The sequence below is a fragment of the Nicotiana attenuata genome, unplaced genomic scaffold, assembly GCF_001879085.1.
Source record: "Nicotiana attenuata strain UT unplaced genomic scaffold, NIATTr2, whole genome shotgun sequence".
NCBI lineage: Eukaryota > Viridiplantae > Streptophyta > Magnoliopsida > Solanales > Solanaceae > Nicotiana > Nicotiana attenuata.
In genome coordinates this window covers 112,731-134,863 of record NW_017671772.1, presented here as the reverse complement: position 1 = coordinate 134,863, position 22,133 = coordinate 112,731, and the positions used below count along the sequence as shown (strand labels likewise).

At 41.7% G+C, this 22,133-nt stretch overlaps 1 protein-coding gene across 1 annotated transcript; it reads left to right on the top strand.

Moving 5' to 3' along the window:
• Positions 1-8,008: 8,008 nt before the first annotated feature.
• LOC109210129 lies at positions 8,009-8,567 on the top strand. The gene is made up of 2 exons (XM_019373498.1): positions 8,009-8,284; positions 8,427-8,567. Exons 1-2 carry the CDS (start codon positions 8,009-8,011, stop codon positions 8,565-8,567), a joined length of 417 nt encoding a protein of 138 aa, XP_019229043.1.
• The last annotated feature ends 13,566 nt before the right edge of the window (positions 8,568-22,133 follow it).

Sequence of the window (22,133 nt, the reverse complement as noted above, 5' to 3'; positions counted from 1 at the left end):
TCTCCCCCATGATCTTCTCCATGATCTCAAAAGCTTAATGACTATATTTATGGAATTCTTTTGGTATACCTCTATGTAGTACTATAAATGGAGGATGAGAAGTCATTTTGTAACACACTTGAATATATCCGATCGCGCCGGTACGTCTTCCCAAAGTGATAATGGCTTAACCGGTATTTTTAACTGGCCTTTGAGGCGGGCGGACAATCACCGCTTGCTTCTATATGTAGGTTTGTCTTCTTTTTTTTTAAGGATTCCGCTATCCTGAGTATAGATTTCTTCTATCTGTGTTAGGTTCTTCACTACTTTAACTTGGGAATCCTTGCTCAGATTTCCGCTTCAATTCTCTGATTTTGCCATAGTTACGGTTGCTGCACCAGGATTCGTTCGACAAGGAGAAGAGAGTTCCGCCTGTGATCCCTGCTTGGTTGGTGGTGCGTCGCTGAAGTCAGGCGAGCTGCCTTTAGGACATTTTGCTTCGAGGGGGAATTTTCCTACAGGAAAACCTCCCAATTCCCAGGGGCATTGGGAGTATGCTTCGAAGCTTACCTCTCTGATAGGAGAGGGGCATCAGAGTTAGTGAGAAAAGATTGTGGAAGATCGACACCTCCGAAGATCATGTGGATGACATGTTATGGCTCGCCTGTTTCACTCTTCTTGATTGCCTCTCTTTCCCGAAACTGATTTTTGGCTCGATCACTGAGGAATTCTCGGAGGTGACCTTTGCTAAGTAGTCGAGCTACTTCTTCCCGGAGTTGTCGGCAATCCTCGGTCTTGTGACCATGTGTGTTGTGAAATTCACACACTAAGTTATGGTTCCTTAGCGAAGGATCTGACTGTACAGGCCTTGGCCACCTGGTGTCTCTGATTTTACTGATGGCGAATACGATATCTGAAATGTCGACGTTGAAGTTGTATTTCGACAGGCGGTGTGCCTCCATCAGCCCTGTGTGCCTATCGAATCCAGCTCTGCTAACAAGTCCCGAGGGTTCTGACCTCGATCCAGCCTTCTATCGTTGTGGGGTATGTTGCGCCTTGGGGCGCTTCTTCTATCTTCGGTGTATGGTTGGTATCTTTCTTTGTTTGGCTTTAGATCCTTTGTCGGAAGCCTGTTAGGATACACCAAGCCCGAGGGGGCTCCTAGTTGGTCGTCTTCGATCCTGATCTTTGATTGGTACCGGTTGTGGACGTCCGACCAGGTCACAGCGGGATATTCGACTAAGTTCTGCTTCAGCTATTTTGAAGCTACTGAGCTTCGCTCGTTCAAACTTGAGTGAAGGCCTGCATTGCCCAGTCGCCGGAGACTGGCGGCAGTTCCATTCATTCCATTCGTTCCATTTGAAAGCGAGATACGAACTCTCGCAGCATCTCGCTCTGCCTTTGCTTGATTTTGAAAACGTCGGATTCTCTTATAGCTACCTTAATGGCACCGGCATGTGCCTTTATGAAGGAATCTGCCAGAATGGCAAACGAATCTATCGAGTGTGGGTCTAAGTTGTGGTACCACATCATCGCCCCCTGTGAGAGCGTCTCTCCAAATTTCTTTAGTAGGACGGATTCGATCTCGTCGTCTCTTAGGTCATTGCCTTTCACCGCACATGTGTAAGCAGTGACGTGCTCGTTGGGGTCTGAGGTCCCATTGTACTTCGGAAGGTCAGGCATCCTAAACTTCTTTGGGATGGGTTTTGGAGCCACTTCTTGTGGGAACGACTTTTGCACGAACTTCTTCGAACCAACACCCTTCTGGATCGGGGGTGCACCCGGAATTTGATCGACCCTCGAGTTGTAGGTCTCTACCTTCTTGTCATTGGCTTCTATCTTCTTTTCTCCTGACTCGATCCTCTTTGTGAGGTCCTCGAGCATCTTTATGATGGTGGGGTCGGCTACCGACCCGTTGTCGCTCGACCTTTCTGGTACCTGCTCGGCTTGGGGAGCCGTTTCTGGTGCTACTGTGCTTGGAGGAGTTTTCTAGTGGCTTTGCAGCTGAGCAATTGCCAACTGTTGTGCTTGTAACATCTCGAAAATGACACGAAGGCTAACCCTTTGTTCCTCCTGAGCCGGGGTTTTTTGAGCTTTCTGTTGATCTCCTTTGTGTATGCTCCTATTGGTGTGGGAACTTATTTCAACGTGTTGAGCGTCGCGCGAGATCGCGTCCACGGGAATTGGTTCTTGCAGATCCTCAAGGTTTCGTGGTTGTAGACCAACACCTGGAACAACCACACCATTTTCTCCATGGTCCTCAAGATTGTCGTTTTCATGTGCGTTTACTGAGTTCGACATTTTGACCTGAAATCAAAAAATCTTGGACAAGAAAAAGTGTGAAAGATAACTTGTGTTATGTTGTAAACCAGCAAGAGAAAAATCACTATTATTTTTAGCCCCACGGTGAGCGCCAAACTGTTTACCTAGAAAATGGTAATAACAATAAGATTTGATTTTGTGGTTTTAAAAATATGTGATCTATTTTTATGCTAGTTGTTATGAAGTAAATGCTAAGTGAAGGATTGGAAAATAAGATGACGACTTGTAGATAGCTTAATAAACGAATCGAAATGGCCAAGAATCGAGGCCTCGAGCTTGCATATACAGGGCCTTGAGGTCGAATCTGATAACCGGTTAAGGGCAGTCGACAAAGGACTAACAGTTATAAGAGCTGCGATGACGGCTCTCTATGATCATTAATGAGCAATAAATGATGAACAATTAATAGAACACAATGAATATAAGCAATAAATATAAATAATGAAGCCAAGAGAATAAGTTCAAGCTAGAGAACATAGAATATTCTTGCATTAAATGTAGTGTGTTGTGTTGTTTCTTGTGTCTTAGCCCCCTTTACAAAATGACAAGGATCCCCTTTATATAAGGAGGAAAATTCCATCATGGTACATGAGTAATTATTACAAAGATACATAGCTGGAACAACTACTTACTGGTCTGGTACAGACTAGTGTTTCCCTTGCAGGCTTTGTCAGTTTTGATCGTATGCCTTGGGAACTTCCCGCTGGCGCGTCATAGCCGTTGGTTCGCATTGCCTCGAGGTCGATCATCATGAACCCTCGGGGGCGAACTCCGAGCTAGACTTCGAGCCTCCCGGGGATGGTCTTTCTTGAGGCGCCCTAGTGATAACAAAATCGAGCCCTTCGATTTTTACCGTATACAGTGGATAATGTAGGTTGCAGTCAAAGTGATTTAGCTAGTTATTTGGAAAAGTTAAAAAGAATATTTTTTTCCTATGAAATGAACAAATCCTTATGAGGCATAACTTTTATCTTACTCCTAAATGAACAAATCCTTTTGTTACTTAAGTCGTAGGTAGTACACTTTTATTTCCCTCTTTTAGTTGGTCATAATATGGAAATCTAAAGACTCGAAATATTCTTGTTTTATCCAAAGCGATCAATCTTTCTGCCCCTCTCAATAATTTTAATCATTTGCCTCTATTAAATGTTTCTCTTTAGTACTATTGTGAATAAAATTTGATAAAGTATTAGTTTATCACTCACTTTCCATTATTGTGAAACTGCATGACGAAAGCTCACATTCTTATGCTCTTTTCATGATTAAATATGTTTACCCTCAAAACCGGATAACAATTGAATTTATAAGTGGTTTTAAGAATACGTGGATTAAATTGACACAAAGCGATAAATTAAATTACAATTGAAATAAACAATGATAAAGTAAAGTCAAACCACAAGAATGGTCAGTTACAGCCTTGGGGGGTTAGCCACCCTTGAACAGGATGTACTTCGATCGATTTAAAGACACTTGAATAAGAGCTTAAAGAGAAAATAACAGTATATTGCTTCTGAATGTGTGTTATAATGTGTTTTACAAATAATCAAACCCCCTTTATATAGTAGGGGAGTCCTATATTAGGTACAACTCTATTAAAGGTAAAAATATCCTAATTAACTGATTATTGATCTCAGGTCGACATATGCCGAGATCTCCGCCGTGATATTCAGTCGATTACGGATATCATGGCCTTCTGTTGGCCGAGCTTGACTACGTGACAACTAATAGGTTACAAGTACTTTGGTTATAAGTACTTTACTTTATCTTTTGATGATCTAAAAAACTTACTATCTAAAACTAGATAAGGAACTTGTTACACATTTACAAGACCTCAAGATCACAAGGTTCCAGGTTAGGATTCAGCGTGGAATATGATTCAACTCTTCAGAGTGGAAGGAACAGCTGAGGGAACATGTCCCTACCAGTTCCCGAGGAAACTGTACGAAGTCAACTTTCCAGCTGGAAAGTTGCTGCCTACACACGCTACAGTGCAGGAACAGTGATGCAGTCAACTTTCCAGGGAAGGCTTTTTACCTACCTTGCTTACATCATTGTAAGTTATGTCACACAAGTATATATGCATTCAAGGGAGGTAAAACAAAAAATTGAACACTTAGAGATTTTACTCAAGCTCACTCACGTGACCATTCAGCTAGCAAGTTTCAAGTGCTTCAAGAACAAAGAACAAATCAACTACGGACCAGTTCCCACATCGAGTTATTGTATGTCTTTAGTTGAGTTGTGACTTTGTAATAGTTCTTCAAATTGTAATTCCTATCTAGCTTATTTAGAAGCATTGTATAGGAACCCCATTGTAAACTTTAAACAAGTGTGTTTGAGTCTTGGCTAGAGTTAGTCATGTTGTAAAGTCTTTGTAATAGAGTTATTACAAAGTGGCTTATAATGGAGTATTAATTCCTATGTTGCATAGGCTGTAATCTCAAAATTGCTCAATAGTGAAGCTGAAATCCTACAAGGGCAGGTCGTGATTTTTAATCCCTTTGAGCTGAATTTTTCACGTAAAATTCCTCTTGTCATGGATTTGCTGTTGTGTGTGTACGTACTGATTGAACCTGATAGAGAACCCGGTTCTCTATAGAGTTTGGTGGACCCCTACATTCTATCAATTGGTATCAGAGCAGGTTCTTTCTATCAGGTTAACACCTAGAAAGGATCCTCATGGCTGCTCCTCCAAACTTCGAAGAAGGCTAGTCTACATATAGACCTCCTAGGTTCAACGGTCAATACTACAGGTGGTGGAGAACTAGGATGCATGACTTCATCATGGCTGAAGACTCTGAGTTATGGGATGTCATATGTGAAGCTGATAGAAAAGCCATAGAAAGAATTTTCGTACAAAGAAAATTCTTGTGTGTGGCATTGGCCCTGATGAATATAATAGGATATCAGCTTGTCAATCAGCAAAATAGATCTGGGAGCTCTTCAGACAGCTCACGAGGGAACAACTTAGGTGAAGCAATCCAAGATTGATATGCTCACAACAGAATATGAGCTCTTCAAAATGAAAGATGATCATCCAAGATATGCATACTCGATTCACCCCCATCATCAATGAGCTTCACTCTCTTGGTGAAAGTATTCCAAGAAACAAGCTTGTCAGAAAAATCCTTAGTGTACTGCTCAGTTCTTGGGAAAGCAAAGTTAACGCCATTACAGAGGCTAAGGACTTGCATACACTGACCATGGATGAACTTGTTGGAAACTTAAAAACTTATGAAATGAAGAAGAAAAAGGACAATGAAAGAAGAGAGCCCAAGAGGGAAAAGAACCTGGTCCTCAAGACGGACAACAATGACTCAAGTGGTGAAGACGGGGACATGGCCTACTTGACAAAAAGATTTTAGAAATGGTTCGCAGGAATGGATGCATTCCAGAAAGGAAAAGTTCTAGCAAGCCAAGAAATTATGACCTCTGTCATAAATGTGGCAAGCCATGACACTTCATCAAGGATTGTCCCCTCCTAAAGCAAGATCAGTGCAATAACAACTTTGACAAAATAGCCAAGAGGAACCAGGTTCCTGACAAACGCTTCAAGAGGAAGAATGATGCTGACAATGTTGTAAATCAAGCTCTTGCTGCATGGGGAGACTCCTCCGACGAATCTGAAGAAGAAAACGACCATGGTGATAGTTCAATGATGGCAGTGGGAAATGAAACAACTAAGTATGATTCAATCTTTGCGTTAATGGCTCAATCTGATGACGATGAAGATAACGACGACGATGAGGTAAACTTTCTGGATGTTCAGAGAAATCTGAAATCTTACTCTCCTAAAAAACTCATGTCATTAGTAAATATGCTAATTGATGCATACCATAGTCTTATCAATGATAAAGATGCATTAACTATGGAACTAGGGGAAGCTGAACAAACTAGAGATGACCTAGTAGTCGTTGTAGTAGATTTGAAAGAAACAATAGAGAGCCTGAAAAAAGAAAAGAATGCCTTAGAAGAGAAAATTGCTAGTATAGAACATGAAAGAGATGATCTGATGGTTGTTGTGGTGGACTTAAAAGAAACCATTGAGTGTGAAAGTAAAGAAAAGGAAACTTTGACTGAGAGAGTTGCAATCATTGAGCAAGAAAGAGATGACCTAGTAGTGGTGGTAGTAGACTTGAAAGAAGCAATTGAGGAATTTAAAATGGTAAATTGGAAACTCTGAAAAGGTAAAGGAAGTTGCAAGTGAAGTATACATTAAGCTTGAAAATGAGTTAAATTTGGTAAAGACTAGTCTATGTGCTGAACTTGAGAAAAACAAACAGCTTCAGGAAAATCTAGGAAAAGTGAAGAGTGATCTTGAAAAATCGCTTAAGTGGACCTGGTCCTCTGATGCTATCACTGCCATGTACACCAACTCTGGGGGAAACAGGCAGGGGATTGGGTTTCAAAGGAAAAAGATTACCTACAACCCTCGTAGCAAGTATGTTACTGTATCTGACAATGGGCTATGTACCCACTGTGGTAACAATGGGCACCTAAAGGAAAACTACATGGCTAGGGTTCAGTCTCATCAGAAAAATAGAGTCTTTGCTGAGAGAGTAACTACTGCAAGAGGACCTGGTCCGTCAAATAGGAAACGCATTTTGCCTGCTTGGACTAAGAGAACACTCGTTCATCCTTTCTCTCCTAACAAGGGACCCAAACTCATTTGGGTTCCTAAATCTAACCCTTGATTTCCGTGTGCAGGGAGCAGTGAAGGGGAGCAACCAATAATGACATATGAGCAGTGGCTGCTCAAATGACATGACTGGAAATACAATCAATTTTCCTTTACTAAAAGCCCTGCAAGGAGAGAGTGTACCCTTTTGAAAATGGCTAAGAAGGGGGTATGCTCTAAGAGTTGGAAGATTTGTGTCAAAGGAAATAAGGTGGAATTCTTGTCCAGGATATGCACAATCTCATATCTTGTGACTGGTGAGGTGATGCTGTAGCCAAAAGACACAAGAGTACTTATGTTGATATGATTGAGCTTCGTCAGAGTGGAGATATAAGTTGGTTGAAAGCTGTTGAAGACAATGCTGAGCTGTGGGACAAAAGACTAGAGCATAGCAAGCCGTCTATCATTAAACAAACTGGATCTGAAGGACCTGGTTCGTGGTCTAATCAAGTTGAGTAACAAGTAACATGAAGTGCACAATCCCTGTGCAAAAGGAAAGCATGTCAGTTCTTCATTCAAGCCCAAAAGGGGCAGACAACACTTCAGAACCAAGGATGATATCTTTCAAGTAATTGTGGGTTTTGTCAAGAAAATCCAGGTATGGATAGAAACAAACGTGGCTTGCATCAGATCTGATCATGGCACAGGTTTGGATAATGCCATAGTGGATGAATGCTGTATTCAAAGAAGAATTACTCAACCGCTTAGGTCCAAAAACACCATAGCAAATGGAGTTGTTGAAAAGAAGAAAGGGACTCTTGAAGATTGGGCACGATCAATATTATTTAATAGAGGGATTGCAAACATCTTGACCAAAGTTGCTGACTCAATTAAGGATATCTAGGTACAATTGTTATGCTCTTAACAATGGGAAGGGTCAGCTTTAAAAACTTGATGGAAGAAGAGATGGAGAAATCTTCTTGATGTACTCATCTCAAAGGAGAACAGAAATACTGATCAAGGTAGAGAACTTTCATTAATTCCAGCAAGGAATCGGGTCCCGCATCTACAACAACAGAAGCTAAAAAAATGAGTTGTTGGAAAGAGGGTTCTGGCATAGAAGCATCACATCTCATCAACACTCCCATTGCCACAGATACTCGCCCAGACACGGATGAACCTGGTTCTTCTCTAAATCAGACCATGCATAGAGATGTCACTGAATCACTCTTGTATTTCACTGCAAGTAGACCAGACATCATGCTCAGAGTTGGGTTCTGTGCAAGGTCTCATTCAAATCCAAACGATTCTCATCGAAAGGCTGGTGTAAGAATTTTGAGATATCTTAGAGGAACTCAGGACCTGGTTCTCTATTGTCCTCCAACTAATGGATAGGAAAAGCTCGCCTAAAATGGGACATTTTATGAGTTCCTATTTCGTCTCACGAGGCTAAAAAAAGCAAATTCAATGGCACTCTCAATAGTTAAAGCATAATATGTATCATCAGCATCCTGCTGTGCTTAAGTGTTGTGGACCAAGAAGCAAATTGGAAGAACTTGAGTCCAACTCAAGAGGGACAAATAAAGTGACTACTGAAGATCAAGTTGCAGACATTTTTACCAAAAGCCCTGGGAAGAAAGCATTCTGAAAAAAATCGCCTTGCACTGGGGGATGATAAAACCCAATTGAGAACCTGGTTCCTCTGATTGGTTACAAAAGTCATAGTCAGGTAAAAGCTAGCGAAAGTATTTTCCGGCTAAGTCTAACTCACCTCTATGCCATTACAGGTAGACACGCATGATGACTACAGAAGCAGATGCTGCAGTGCATGATGAATAAGGGGTTAAAACTCACTTGCCAGACCTATCAGGGAACCTAGTTTTTCTGATACAGGTTAGTAGCTTCTTTGTTCTTTCATACACAATTTAAAATGGACATTAACAATGCCACATCATCATCAGCGTGACAGTCTCTTTAAAGTCGTATCTCTTCAGCCGATACGTCACATCCCAAATGTCACTCCTTTTCAGAGTGATACATCTCGCAAGAAAAAGGTTGCCGCCGTTTCAGAATCGGTCCCTCATCATAATTAAATCAACATCACAACCCTTTCTCTTCCAAATTCAAAATTTCTTTTTTGTCTTCTCTCTTCTCAAATCCACAGTCCTTCGAGAATAATCTCATCATGTCTGAAAATCAAGCAACCTTCAGTGTGCTTGACAACACTATGATTGAGTCCTCACCAGTCAGTATCTCAGTGGTGAACTTCTCTCCCATCACAATCACTAGTCCAAACCCTATAGCAGAGTCTCCTCCACACTCCACTCCCTTTCCTACTCACTCCGAGTCTACTCCTTATTTGAGCAAGCTTGAGAATGTTTGTCCTCCTCCAATCTCACCGGTCAAACAGAGTCAATAGGGTGAATATGGTAAACAAGGGAACCTCATTCAGAAACCTTCAACTCTATCTATGGTTGGGCACTTGAGTGAAGATCTGGTGATTAGTCATGAAGAGACTAAGACCACCATGACAAGTTGTGACTCTGTAGGTATCACTCCTTCGTCTGTTAAAATCTCCATGGAACCACAAGAAAAGGAGGGAATAGAGAATACATTTTCTATTGCGTTAGAAGGGGTCATTGTAGAGGAATATGCAGGAGGGTCTGAGCCTTAGAGGGAAGAGCCTCATCCATCAAAAGAAAAGGGAGCAATTGTGCCATTTGAACCTGCACAAGATGATGCTACTGGGGTCCCAAATGATGAACCTAATCCATCAGTGGAGGATCCAGGTCAAGAGTCATCTCCCCAGACCAATATTGATCATGCTCCATCTCCTCACTTCTATGCTAAGCCTTTGAATATGGTGGTGCCTGAGACGAATCCTGACAGTGAAGAAGACACAGATGATTTGGTTTATGCTAGTTTTATCAAGTCTAGGACTAAGCCAGTGGTAACTTCAGAGCCACCTCTTAAGTGACCTACTACATAGTTGCAGTAAAAGGAGGCTCTAGAGTCTTCTCTCAAGAAGAGTAAAAAGAGTCAGAAGGAGAAGGTTGGTCAAAGATGGAAAAGTAGTACAACAAAAGGATGTCCCTGTAGTTTATGGATGAGGAAACCAAAGAGGAACCTAGTTCCCTGACCCGCAAGTCTTCAAGGAAGAAGCACTCTCTCTCTCAATCCGAAAGGCACACCTCTAAGGGTGCGGAGAGTTATTCCAAGAGTGTTGTTGATGGTTCCAGTGAAAAGTTGGTAAAAAATTCTGGTGACAAGACAGTGAAGGAGCGTAGTGACAAGTCTGATGAAGAAGAAGTAGAAAAATCTGGTGAACATATTTAGAACACGTCAGTGGAGAATGAAAAGTCTGTTGGCAAGTAAGTGAAAATAAAAAGGGATGATGATGATGAGGAACCTAGTTTCATCAAGAAAGGAAAAGTTAGTGGGTCTCTAAGGTCTGAGAAAAGGAAGTTGGGGAATCAGAAAGTACTGTGGGGCTGCACATTTGCCTTTGACATTCTAGAGTTTGCTGGAATGAGAGAATTAGTGGACATTTGTAATTCTCAATAATGGACCAATCTGTTTACAAGTGAGGCTCCTATAGCGTATGGGGAGGAGGTACGGAGTTTCTACACCAGCCTCTTCACAGTAGATGGTGATCAAATCTGTGTGTTGGTAAATGGGGTGGACATAGTGATGAACTCTGCCTTATTGGGGTCAATTCTGGGTGTTCCTACCGAAGGACTATCATCTGTTAAGGGTGTCTGCATACCAAACTTCAGAAATGCCATTGTCAAGGACAAGGCAGTACAGCATGGGGAACAGGTGCATAAGAATGCACTCCTTCCAGTATATAAGTTGCTCTTTGAGATGGTTAACAAAGTGTTGCTTTCCCGCGCTGAAAGAAGATCTGTTGCATCCAAAGCTGACCTATTCCTTATTGTAGACATGTAATTTTTGACCCTCCCCAAGATTTTACATATTTTAGCATTTAAATATTTAGTTTAGGCCTAATATCGTTATTTCAATTAGTTTTGACTCTTTTACTTTATTTTGTCACAAAAATAAAAATTACAAAAATATTTTTCCTTTTATTTAGGTAATTGATATTTTCTCTTGTTACTTTTAGTTTACCTACCTTTCATAAAATTCAAAAATACAAAAATAGTTCCACTTTGTTTTCAGGAATATTAGTAGTTTGGCAGGAATATTATTTTAATTTTGCAATGATTTTAATCTAATTCCATTCTTATCTTTTAATTTTTGACCCTCCCCAAGATTTTACAGATTTTAGCATTTAAATATTTAGTTTAGGTCTAATATCGCTATTTTAACTAGTTTTGACTCTTTTACTTTATTTTTATCACAAAAATAAAAATTACAAAAATATTTTCATATTTAGTTTAAAGTCAATTAGTATATTTATAGTATTTTAATTATACCGTGACTTTAGCCTATTTTTTCCTACTTTTTATTTTATTATAACATTTGAAAATACAAAATTAGTTTCACTTTTAATATCTAGTTTTATTTAGTAGTGTATTTTAATTAATTAAGAGTAAGTTTTATATTTTTTTAGTCTTCTTAGCCCAAAATTAAGACCCAACAAGACATGGACCCAGTCCTATTTCTTAAATTAAAGTCCAATACCCTTTAAACCCACTAAAAAACCTAATTTCCTTAGAAAAAGAGCTGACCTTCTTCTAACCTAGGATCCCTAACCCTAGAGGACTCCCAGCCGTTCTTCATCTCTTCAACTCACAACCCCATCAGCGCCCCTCTTCTTCTATACCTAAAAGGATACCGGCGACCAACAATAAGCAGCTGGTTCTTCAACTCTCACTCATGACCACCACAACAACCAGAACACCCCATCTCCAGCCGTTCCCCTCATCTTCAAAAACAACACCCCTAACCTTCTTCTTCTTGACCCACATGAAGCCAACCAACGACCCCTGCTTCTGAACACCCAAAAAACCCAGCCGCGACACAATCACAGCAACCAGCCCGCCGAGCAGTCAAGCACCAATCCCTCCACTCTAGAGCCTCACCACCACGACCGCACACACACACACACACGAACAATAAGAGGAACAGAGGAGCACGGACAGAAAGAGAAGGGAACAAAACATAGCCAAAACAAAAAAAATTATTATTCTGTTTTCTTCTTCAGTTTTTTTTTGATTTTCGTCTCCATCTTGGAAGTTCCATCGAGGTTGATTCCGATTCGAGTCCTTGTCGCAGATCGAAGTTTCCGGTCCTAAAAATTTTCAGATTCAAAGAGTTGTTGCTCTCGAGGTCCATTCTCTTCCTACTTCTGTTAGCCGATATTCCCATAATTAGTGTTAAAATTGCTTATTGTTAATTCTATGTTGAGTTTTGTCCTAAATTGAAATGTGAAATGTTTTTGCTTCTTTGTTTTAATTTTAACATAAGATGAGTGTAACGACCCGACCCGTCGTTATGGGAGTTACCGCCCCGTTTTTCCCGTTTTATGCTTCTATATGTTTCATTATATGTGTTTGGAAAATTTGAAGTAATTCGGATAGAGTTCGGTTGGAAATGAGACAATAAGTCTCTTTATGAGAAGGTTAGTTTGGAAAAGTCAACCGAATATTGACTTATGAGTTAGAAGTCTTGGAATGGATTTCCGATGATTCGACTAGTTTCGGGGGATGATTTGAGACTTAGGAGCGCAATCGGAATTGAATTTGGAGGTCCGGTGTAGAATTAGGCTTGAATTGGCTAAGGTTGGATTTTGGTGAATTCCGGATGGTAGGTGAGATTTTGATCCGAGGGTCGGAATAGAATTCCGAGAGTTGCAGTAGCTCCGTTAGGTGATTTTGGATATGCGTGCAAAGTTTCAGATCATTCGGAGGTGTTTAAGTCGGGTTTTAGATCAAATGCAAGTTTCGGAAGTTTTAGTTTAACTTAGCTTGAATCCGTGGTAATTTGATGATTTTGGTGTTTATGATAGTGTTTTTATGTTACAAGCAAGTTTGAATGAAGTAATAGAACATATATGTGCATTTGGTTGAGGTCCCGAGGGCCTCAGGGTGAATTCGGGTGGTTAAACGAGAGTTTTGAGGTGTAATTGCAGGTCAGATTTTGCTGTCATCTTGTGTTTCCGCTTCTGCGGAAATGGACCGCAGAAGCGGGTACGTGGTCGCAGAAGCGGTCGTGGCCGGCTAGGGAAAATTCCGCAGATGCGGAAGGTAGCTCGCACCAGCGGGTCCGCATAAGCGGACAAGGTGCCGCAGAAGCGGTCTTTGAAGGAACCGCAGAAGCGGACTTCGCGTCGCATAAGCGAAGTCCGGGCTTCTAAGTGAAAACTGCTTAAGTGGAAATGTGGCCGCAGAAGCAGTCCCGCATAAGCGAAAGCGGGACCGCAAAAGCGAAAATTGCTGGGCAACAGAAGGGTTTTAAAATAATATTTCATCAGCGACCCTTTCATATTTTTGCTGCATTGTTGACGTTCTTAAGAGCTTTGAACAAGGAAATTCGAGGGTTTTGACTGAGAATCACTTGGAGGTAAGTTCCTTGGCCTAAATATTCGAATTTATGGTAGAAATTACATGTAAATTGTAGAAAATTCATCAAAAACGGGTCAAGCTAGGGCTTGGAAAGCTGTGATGTAAAAATAGAATTTGGAGGGTCAAACGAGCTCCGATTTTGGTAAACTTTATATGCACGGACTCGTGGCGAGACGAGGAATCTGTTGGTGTGATTTTAGGAATTTTTCGAGAAGTGGGCCCGGGGCTCGGGTTTTACCAACTTCGTGAATTTTAGTACTTTTCAAGTATTTTTGATTGGGTTATGTTTCTTTAACCCATATTTATGTATTCGTTGTGATTTTGAATAGATTCGACGCGCGAGGAGGTCGATACGAAAGGAAAAGGCATTGTGGACCATTCTACGTCCGGTTAGAGGTGAGTAGTTGGTGTATATGATGGCCTGAGGGTTTGAAACCCCGACTTATCACATTGTGACGCTATTGTAGGGCGTGACTCGCACCCCATGGCAGGTGCGGGATTAGTTATGACTGGGGATTGAGACTTAGTCCATCCCGAACAAGAATATTTCTATATTGGCGACTGATACGCACCCTGTATTGAATAAATCTGGGCTTATTGCCGTGTTTGGGGCCTTGTGCCGATCTGTAGCATCCTTAGAGGATGATTGTCATTGTGATAGCATGCTTTGTATAATCATTGATCTCAGTCCTGTGTTTAATCACTGTTATGAAACGCTAAGTCACTTTTCCTGAAGTTAAATATCTAAAGTATATTCTTCTTAATAAATTGGAAATTGGGAAATTAATTTAATCTTTTACGTGACTCATATGCATATTGTGGACTGAGTATGGATCGGGCTGCACACCGCAGCGAATCGTATGATTATATTGCGCTTGGGCTGAAGGAGCCCCTCCGGAGTCTGTACACACCCCCAGCGAGCGCCGTCGACGTTAAATGGATCGGGCTACGCGCCGTAGCGGTCATGTGCATTGCATTGCATCTTTACATTATACTTGACTGATATATTTGAAGTTGTTTTGCTGTTAGTTCGTAATTAGGTGTTGGACTGTTAGTTTTAGCTTTACTTTGTGGCATTTCGTGGATTTCTTATCTTCAGACATTTTATATGCTTATTACTCACTGAGTCGGTAGTACTCACCCCTACTCCCTGCACCTTGTGTGCAGATTCAGGTACACCGGAGGCTTAGCTGAGCAGTATTTGTTTCCCAGAGTTCATCAGAGTTGTTGAGGTAGCTGCTTGACGTTCGCAGGACCTGACTACTCTTCCTATTTCAGTTTTATTTATATATACATTTCCAGACTTGAGTATTTCCGTTCAGATATTGTTATTCAGATTGTTTTAGAGGCTCTAGACTCGTGACCCCAGGTCTTTGGGAGAGTTTTATCAGACTTCGTGTTTTTCTCAGTATTAAACTATTATAATCTCTTTAGATTATCGGTATTGAGGTTTACGGTTAATTTGGGAACGATTGTGGTCTGGCTTGCCTAGCAATATTGTTGGGCGCCATCACAACCGGGTTTGGGGTCGTGACAATGAGTAGTGTTTAAACTACTGCAACTCGTAACAGAGAATCCACCTTCCAACCACGCATTTGTTTTGCAGAGATTTAGAACCGATTCTCTTCTTTGTCATGATGTTTGTGTCCCTGAAACTTAGAGGTTGCAGCCGAAAGCAACAAGGATATTAGCAATATGAACTTAGAGTTGTTTTAGGCTGAAGTTTGTTATGGGTTATCTGAATAGCTTTAAGGATTAGACATGATATGAAAAAGAAATTAGATTTCAAATATTTTATCACTTCTATTTCTTCATTTTAGTGTTAGGATCATACTTAGGATGACCATATGTGGGTAGGCAAACTTTTCAGCGCGATTAATAATGAATCATTGTGACTATGGGTACGGTTCCCGTGACATGGTTACGATACGTAATTCCCAAACTCGGGTACACATTTCATGTGACCCAACCACAACTTCGAACATTAATAAAATACACGTGTTGTAGATTGTGGGTACGGATCCTGTGACACTATTCGCAACATGTACAAAAACAAACAAGTGTACGACAATCATAACTTGTTCCATAAATAACTCCATAAATAATGTTAAAAGTGGTTGAAAAGCTAAAAATGCACAATAGGTATAAAATATGTAATTAATCAGATAATTAGGCCAATTAATGATAGTTGAATGATCGTGCTAAAACCACGGAATCCGGGAATGCCTAACACCTTCTCTTGGGTTAACAGAATTCCTTACCCGGATTTCTGTGTTTCGCGGACTGTGAAACAGAGTCAAAACTTTCCTCGATTCGGGATTTTAAACCGGTGACTTGGGACACCATAAATTATCCCAAGTGGCGACTCTGAATTTTAATATAAATAATTCCATTTCGGTTATTGTCACTTTAATTGGAAAAACTCCCTATCCCTTTGCGGGTAAAAGGAGGTGTGACAGCTCTGGCGACTCTGCTGGGGAGCAAAAACCCAGAATCTCTGGTTCAGGATTCAGAATTCGAGCTTAGAATAGCTGTTATAGTTGGATTTTGTTTATTATCTGATTTTACATGTTTGAGCCTAATGTGCTAAATGCCGCTTTTTACCGCTTTGATATTGTTTGAACTGTATATAAATTGTTACAAAACCCTTCTTCTCTCTTAGTCTTCTAAATCTTTTGGGAAGTGCACGCTGGCGTGACTTCTTTTCTATTAGTGTCATACCCTAATTTAGAACGAGGATCGGATTAGTTACAAAGCCGGATGTCATTTTGGTTACCGGTACGTTGCCCCCTTCGACTCGAGTTATCCGCTCGGATAAGCCAGGCCTAGAATAATTCACCCAGGTTTTTAAACCTAGAATAACATAGCCTCATGCCGGATCCCTAGTAGGAATATTTGTTTGCATCACGTGCATTTAACTCTGGGGACTCAACACAGGGGTTGGGTCCGTCTAGGACAGGTACACCCAAAAAAATAAAAGACCATCCTGATATATCCTATGTGCTACATGTTGCATTATTCAACGGTAAAAGGGGTCATTTGGCAGACAAATGATGGTTGTGGGTAAATGAGAAAGAAAAGAGCGTGACGTGTAAAAATGAAACAAGCAGGGCCTAATTATGTTTTTCTTTCATATTTTTTTTAAAAAAAAGAAAAAGACCAAAAAAATCCCAAAAATGAATTTGCACTTTCCCATCATTTTTCCAACAAAAGAAAGATAAGAAAAATGTTTTCTCCAAATCAGTTGTTAAAATGTTTTCTCCAAATCAGTTGTTTTTATTTTATTTATTCTCAGCCGTATCTAATCCTCCCGAACTACGCATACCTGATCTCGTCTTTCGGGGCGGGATACGTAGGCAGCCCACATAGGGTCTGGTCTTCTCAGTGAGTCTTAGGTTCTTGGCTTCGAGGGTCGTAGCCAAATCTTGCATCTCTAGCCACTTTTGGCCACATCGGCCGTTTCACAAAATAGGGTTATTTTGCAAAGTGGTTTGTTTAATTGTGTCTGGAGTGTCTTCAATCCACAATTAGGTGTCTCTTTAGTTTAAGGTCCGTCCTTGTCGAATTTGTATGTCTAGCCACTATTGGCCACATCGGCTGTTCTTGCAAAATGAGGTCATTTTCGCAGAAGTGGTTCAGTGACCCATGTCTTAGAGTTCTAAGTCCACAACAAGATGTTCTCTCTGTTTAAGGTCAATTGTGTTGAATTTGCATGCTTAGCCATTTTTTGTCCACATAGGCCATTTCTACAAAATCGGCCATTTCTGCAAAGTAATTTTTCCATGTCTTAGAGGTCACTTTTGTTGAGTTTGCACTTCTAGCCACCTTTTGGCCACATAAGTCATTTTGCAAAAATAGCCTCCATCATATTTTGCATGTGTCCAATAGGAAGTTTTATTATCTCACATAGTGTTCTAAGTCTTTAACTCTATTTGGTCTTATTTTTCTCATACAGGTGTGGATCTACTTACGAGAGCTTGAGCATGACAGACGCCCAAGGACCCTCTTAGTCAGGACCGTTGCATCCAGGAGTTGCTTAAGGAGATTTTTTTAATGTTTTGAGTCTGTTTTTTTTGTTGTCTTGTACTTTATAGTCATGGTCAGTAGTACTGATTCTTTTAGTTGGTGTCAGAGTCTGTCGTAGTATAGTTGAGTTTGTCAAGTCTTTCATTATCATATTTCCTGTTTTATATTTGAAAACCAAAAAAAGAGTTGTAAATGAAGAATCCAAAAAGATTTTTGTTTCTTAGTTTATTTTGTCCGTTACTTTTTCAGAACTACGCTTGGTCTAATTGATGTGGAACATGATACGTAGGCAACCTACATAGGGTTCGATCGAATCTTTTTTTTTTTAAATTTAAAGAAAAAGAAAAAAAGGAAACAGAAAAGAAGAAGAGGAAATTATGGGATGTGAGAAATGAGAGGAAAGAAAATAGTGATAATTAGAAAAAAAAGAGGAAGGAAAATGAGCAAGCCAAGAAGTGCTAGAAAAGAAAAGAAAAGAAAAGAGAAGATTGAAATGAATAAATTGGGATGATGCCAAGTGACCTTGTGACCCTCGAAGTCCTTCTTGAACCGTTAGTTGATGCTAGGTGCATTGCATGCAATGTGATTGTATACGGTAAAATCGGAAGGTCCAATTCCTCGTCATCGAGGCACCTCAGAAGATCATCTCGAAGCCTCGAGGCTACAAGTCCATGGTCGAGTTTCCTCCCTCGGGGTTCGTTGACGCACGCCCGACCTTGGGACAATGTTGATCACGGGTATGGTAGAAATGGGGAGTTCCCATGGCACATGGCTAGGACTGACAGAGCCTAGTGGACTACCCTAACCCTGAATCAGGCTAGCTGTCCCATCTACGCTTCTTTTGTCATTAATGCATTTTGTACTATATCGGAATTCCCCTCCTATATAAAGGGGATCCTTGTCATTTTGTAAGGTCTGTTGCTTCAGTTGCTCCACACGAAATATACAAAAACATTCTCTCTGCTTTCTAACATATTCCTTTGATATTATTGCTTCCATTTATCATCTTCATTATTGTTCATCATTTATTGCTTATCATTGGCCATAAAGAGCCTTCATTAATTTTATTATAACTATTAGTCGTACTCCGATCACCCTCCATAGCTCACAGTCGAGCTCTGGAATCGACCTCGAGGCCCCCGAATCGACAAGCACGAGGCCTCGATTGTTAACCTATCGGTTTGATTATCACCCTATGCTTACCTCTTATTTCGTTTCTAAATCTCACATACATAGCATCAACTACTTAACAACTAGCATAAAAATAGATCACGTATTTTTAGAGTCCCATAGTCAAATTTAATTGTTATTACCATTTTTATGGTAAAAAGTTTGGTGCCCACTGTAGGGCTAAAAATAATAGTGATTATTTTCTTGCTGGTTCCGTTACACAATGCAAGTTATCTTTTACGCTTTTTCTTGTCCAAAGATCTTTGATTTCAGGTCGAAATGTCTGATTCAGTAAACAACAATCTTGAGAACCACGGAGAGAATGGTGTGGCTATTCCAGGTGTTGGTGAGCCACCACGACACCTTGAGAATGCACCAGGAGCAATTCCGGTGGACGAAGTCTTGTGCGACGCTCGACACGTCGAAATAAGCTCCCACACTAACAGGAGAATACACCAAGGCGACCAACAAGAAGCCCAGAAAATCCCAGCTCGGGAAGAACGGGAGGTTAGCCTTCACGTTATTTTCGAAATGTTGCAGGTGCAACAGATGGCTATAGCTCAGCTGCAAAGCCACCAGAAAACTCCCAGCACTGTTGCATCGGAGACGGCTCCCCCAGCCGAGCAGGTACCGGAGAGATCGAGCAACAAAGGGTCGGCAGCCGACCCCGCCATCGAAAAGATGCTCGAAGACCTCACGAGGAGCATTGAATCGGGTGAGAAGAATATTGAGGCCAACGACAAAATGGTCGAGACCTATAACTCCAGGGTCGACCAAATTCCAGGAGCGCCCCCAATCCTGAAAGGTGTGGACTCAAAGAAGTTCGTGCAAAAGCCGTTCCCGCAGGAGGCGGCTCCGGAGCCCATTCTAAAGAAGTTCAGAATGCCCGACCTTCCAAAGTATAACGGAACGTCGGACCCAAACGAGCACGTCACCGCCTACACTTGTGCAGTAAAAGGCAACGACCTAAGGGACGACGAGGTCGAGTCCGTCTTGTTGAAAAAGTTAAGGGAAACGCTCTCTAAAGGGGCAATGATGTGGTATCACAACCTGGCCCCAAACTCGATATATTCATTTGCCATGTTGGCGGATTCTTTCATTAGGGCATATGCTGGTGCCATCAAAGTAGCAACAAGGAAATCCGACGTCTTCAAGATTAAGTAGAGGGATAATGAGATGCTGTGAGAGTTCGTATCCCGCTTTCAGATGGAACGAATGGAACTACCACCAGTCTCCGATGACTGGGTGGTATTGGCCTTCACTCAAGGTCTGAACGAACGAAGCTCGGTGGCTTCAAAATAGCTGAAGCAGAACCTAGTCGAGTACCCGGCCGTGACTTGGTCGGATGTTCATAACCGATACCAGTCAAAAATCAGGGTCGAGGATGACCAGCTGGGGGCCCCCTCTTGCTCAGTATACTCGAGCAGGCTTCTGGCAAAGGAGCCAAAACCAAACAAAGAAAGATATCAGCCATACATTGAATACCGGAGAAACGCCCAAGGCGCAACCCACCTCGAAACGATCGAAGGACAGACCGAGGATAGAATCCTCGGGGACTCATCAACAGAGTCGGGTTCGATAGGAATGCAGGACCAACAGAGGCACCTCGCTTGTCAGAATACAACTTCAACGTCGATATATCGGACATTGTTTTCGCCATCAGCAAAATCAGAGATGCCAAGTGGCCCAGGCCTGTGCAATCGGATTCTTTGCAAAGGAATCATAACTTAATGTGTGAATTTCACAACACACATGGCCACAGGACTGAGGATTGCCACCAGCTTCGAGAAGATGTAGCCAGGTTACTCAACAAAGGTCATCTCCAGGAATTCCTAAGCGATCGGGCCAAAAATCAGTTTCGAGAAAGAGAGGCGGCTAAGAAGAGCGAAATGAATGAGCCGAAACATGTCATCCACATGATCTTGGGAGGCATCGATGCCCCACAGGAACCCGTGATGAGAAGGACAAAAATATCCATCACCAGAAAAAAGCAAACCCGGGGGTACATACCCGAGGATGCCCTCACATTCAGCAAAGAGGACACTGAGACCTTGTCTCAACCTCACAATGACGCACTGGTAATCTCTTTCCTCGTAAATACATTTCAAATAAAATGTGTACTCGTGGATCCAGGTAGCTCGATCAACATTATCAGGTCGAGGGTAATAGAGCAACTCAAACTGCTTGACCAAATTGTGCCCGCCACTCGAGTCCTTAACGAATTCAACATGGCAAGTGAAACAAATAAAGGAGAAATCACCCTCCCAGTCAACGTGGCCGGCACAACCCAGAATGTCAAATTTCATGTCATCGAAGGAGACATGAGGTACAGCGCCTTGTTCGGGAGGCTGTGGATACACTGCATGCGAGTAGTACCGTCCACCCTCCACCAAATGATGAAATTCCCGACAAAGGATGGGATCAAAACCGTCTACGGGGAACAACATACGACAAGAGAAATATTCAGGTGCACGATGTGGCGTCGACACCAATACCTCCACCTGCAAAGGAGCCAAAAGTCAATCAAATTACATCTTCGGTTAGGCCCGATTAAACAAAGCGGAGGACCGTACCGCGTCCACATCGCAAGCGAACATCGCCTACACATCCCACACTAAGATATAATCATCTCCCTTTTCATTTTATATTTCGCACTAACCCTTATGCAGGCGCCCGATCGAAGCAGTCAAAATTCTAACCCAGCTTGAAGACCTTAAGGTTTTAAAGCATCCGTTGCACTCTTTTCCTTCGATCAAGTTTTTATCCCGAAAAGGGTTTAACCAGCAAGGTTTTTAACGAGGCAACATCCACATGCTACCTAAGGAAAACTCAACAAGTATTCAAGGCTTCTTTTGAAATCAACCTCGAACACTGGGGGGCATTCCCCCGGAAGTCCATCCATCGGAAAAACCAAGAAGCGCCAAATGGGGTCCCAAAAGGAAAATGATGTACCGGGCCAAACGGTCGAATGAACCGTGTCCGTATAGCCGGACCCTCAATGGCGAAAACATGTGTACTTGTACCAAGTAATCGAAGAATACCTTTTATCAAAGCATCTCACACTCCAAGAGAAACTCAGCATTTTCGCAAAAATGACTCCTCCGTCGAAAACATCCCGAACACTCAGGGACTGGAGTCGACAATACAACGCATGAACAACTTCCGAGTCGGCACTCCAAACTCACAAGCCCTTAACGAGGCAACATGAATATCACAAAATATCTCCAAGGCCGAAAATGCCCCGAACACTCGGGGATTGGCACCAAAATCTCAAAAATCGCACGACCCTATCGCGCCCCCCTTTTCTACCCCTTTTGACGGGGAAGTCTGGGTTTCGACATTCATGGGGGGTAATAACTCATTTCTTTTTGGGAATTGGGTATTTGAAGAGTCACCACCTAACGGATTATGGTGCGTTAGGGCACCTAGAGCGATTAAATCTTAGATTGGTTTGCATTACCAGAGATTAGGGTAAGGGCTCGAAATAACCT